The sequence below is a fragment of the Morus notabilis genome, unplaced genomic scaffold (assembly GCF_000414095.1).
Source record: "Morus notabilis unplaced genomic scaffold, ASM41409v2 Scaffold384, whole genome shotgun sequence".
NCBI classification, from domain to species: Eukaryota; Viridiplantae; Streptophyta; class Magnoliopsida; order Rosales; family Moraceae; genus Morus; species Morus notabilis.
Window position 1 is genome coordinate 550,318 of NW_010387635.1, and position 3,157 is coordinate 553,474.

Genomic DNA, 3,157 nt, shown 5'->3' on the forward strand with positions numbered 1-3,157 from the left:
ATGGCAAATGGGCATGATCGTTCTCATGGTAAGAGCCACTTATGGGGAGGAATTGTCATTGGCATTTTGACAGTTTTTTTGGTTGCCACATTTTACTATCTTTTCAAGAGGAAGATCCTCCCAGCTCTAAGAAGGAAAACCCAATTGCCTTTGATGAAGAAAAAAGGTCAGTGACACATATATATAATATAATTCACAAATATATATATATATACATGTATACATATATTATATATTGTATATGTCATGACAATAGTATCATTGTATAATGACAATATTAGGAACATTGAAAGATGAGAAGAACATGTTGAGGGGGTTTCAGTTAGAGGAAGTAGTGAGAGCAACAAAGAACTTTAGCCAAGAATGCTTTTTGGGTTCTGGTGCTTTTGGGAATGTCTATAAAGGGACCTTTGATGTTGAAGGAACTTTGGCTATTAAGAGACCCCACAACGAGTCATACCAGAGTGCTCAAGAATTCATGAATGGTAATTAAGCCCTACTTGATCTTTCACCTTTATCATTAACTTTTCTTTAAAATGGGTAGACAAAAAAATCCTACTAGTATTGCGTAGTTATAAACAGCTGGATCATATTTGATGCGGATGTGATGGTTCAGAACTGTACAATTTTAATTTTTCTTTTTTTTTACCCCACCAAAGAATTGTCTTTTTTTTTTCCTCTTAATTTTTATATGGTTTATCATGGGGTTTGTTGTCCCCCTTGAACAGAAGTGAGGCTACTTTCAAGAGTAAAACACAGGAACCTTGTTAGTTTGGTTGGATTTTGTGAAGAACCTGGTATGTAACACATTACCAATACTATCATACTTGAAAAAAAGATTCTAAAGATCATCAGGAAATGATATTCTTACTAGAAATTGTGTATCATGTAGTTTCAGAAGCTGTATTTAATTTGTATGAATGCGTGCCTTAATTCCTTTGAATTTTGATGCTTTTTACAGGGGCAAAAGGGTCAAAAATGTTGGTTTATGAATATGTTCCAAATGGTTCTCTGCTGGAGTACATTACAGGTACTTAATACTTTTCATGAGTGAATTTGCTTATTATCCATTACACACACAAAAAATAATAATAATGATGATGATAATAATAATAATAATAATAATAAGTTTTGACCTATTGTGTTAACCTTCTTAATTAGTCGTGTTTTTGCTTGGTTGATCTTAGCTTCTTGTCTCAATTATCCTGTAGGAAAAAGAGGGAGGAGCTTAAATTGGAAGCAAAGAGCAAACATAGCCATTGGAGCAGCAAAAGGTATAGTGATTAATATACAAAGAAAAAAGAAAAGAGAGAAAGTAGTATTGATATTGCGAGTTTTTTTAACTATTACATTGTGCCATTTCGATTAGTTTTTTTACGCACATAAAGAAGACATTTTTGATATAATTTGACTGTTTAAATAGATTTTTTTTTTTTCATTTCTTACATTGCTTCCTTTTTTTTCTCTCCTCAAAAATAAGTATTTTGGTTCAAAACTATGCAGGAATTGCACACTTGCATGAAGGGATCAAGCCAAGCATAATCCACCGAGATATAAAGCCAAGCAACATCTTAGTAGGTGATGGGTTTGAAGCCAAGGTGTCTGATTTTGGATTGGTCAAATGTGGGCCCACTGGGGACCAATCACACGTCAGCAGCCAAGTCAAAGGAACTCCTGGATACCTTGACCCTGACTATTGTTCAAGCTTCCACTTGACCCCATTCAGTGATGTCTATAGCTTTGGTGTTATACTTTTGCAGCTTATCTCTGCCAGGCCTGCCATTGAAATAGCTAAAATCAATTCCAATTATCATATTATTGAATGGGTAAGCAAGCAATGTGACATTTCTCTCTACTACAACTTTCTTTGCATTAAATAAAAAAAAAAAACTTCAAATTTTGTAAAGTATGAGGAACTTTTGTGCATATTATAATTAAATATGCATATTTAACGGTCCAAAATACGTATCACAATAGGGATCAAAAGTCATGATAATTCTTTGGTAAGATATGAATTGTGTTGCATTACATCGTCAAATCTTCACTAAGCTTTCTTAGTTTTGTATACATTCTAATTTTGATATGATTTTAATGTAATATAACGGTAAAAAAAATATGCAATATGCGGCCCCTATCATAGGTGGACCTTTTCGATTTTTTAAAGAGAGAAATGATGACATGGGATCATTTCTTTTGAACAAAATGCAGGCAAGGCCTAGCTTAGAGAAAGGAAAAGTGGAGGACATTTTGGATGTGAATCTTCTTTCAGAGCCATGCAACATGAATATGATGCTAAAGATGGGACAACTTGGCCTTAGATGTGTGGTGAACACACCAAAGCAGCGCCCCACAATGACCCAAGTTTGGCAAGAACTCCAAGAAGCCCTCTATTTAGCAGATAACTTCATCAACAAGCAACCCTCTTGGGATTCTCATAAATCAATGGATTATGAGTACTCTCAGAGCAGCTTTGTGAGCATAAATGGGATTGGATTTCAGAGGTTTCATGTGGAGATGGAGAGCCACTCCTTTCAGAGCACAGTCTTGAGGTGTTTAGAGAATAATAGTATTAATTATGTGGATATTGAGAAAAGCAGTTCGAAGGGTATACATGAGGAAAAGAGTACAAAAAATGTTTGCTGATCTCACTATGAATCTCTACTGGGATCTATATTTTCCTTCTTTCTTCATTTTAGCCATTTTTCCTTGGTTTATTATTCTATGGTGAAAAAAGTGCTTGGCTGATTGTGGGCACTTTGTGAAATTGTCAGGATAAGATATTTACTCAATCATAGTGGACATATAGTGTGTATCAAGGCCTTATGCTTTTAATTGGAAGATAATAGCAGCAAATCCATAGACTGTTTATATACGCAGAGAGAGCAATTCTATTTGTCTGGATAGGGGATAAATCTCCATCAGACATAAGTGGTGGGCCTCTTAGATGGGACCCACTTCTTTTTTCTGTCTGGTGAGGAATGAGATAAAAACTGTTTTTCATATATATGGGTCTCTTGCTTTTAATTTTGTAACCCATCAGATATGAATGTAGTTGAAAAGTAATCTGATGAATAAATAAATAAATAGTAACAGTGCAAATCCACTAAAAGTGGTAGGCCACTGTATATATGTATTCACATTATGATGAATCGGAAGA

The 3,157-nt window shown here is 34.5% G+C and overlaps 1 protein-coding gene across 1 annotated transcript; it reads left to right on the forward strand.

Moving 5' to 3' along the window:
* Window positions 1–2,643, forward strand: LOC21409268 (probable serine/threonine-protein kinase PBL22). The gene is made up of 7 exons (XM_010114989.1): window positions 1–166; window positions 282–485; window positions 729–797; window positions 962–1,030; window positions 1,212–1,274; window positions 1,504–1,826; window positions 2,209–2,643. Exons 1-7 carry the CDS (start codon window positions 1–3, stop codon window positions 2,641–2,643), a joined length of 1,329 nt encoding a protein of 442 aa, XP_010113291.1.
* The last annotated feature ends 514 nt before the right edge of the window (window positions 2,644–3,157 follow it).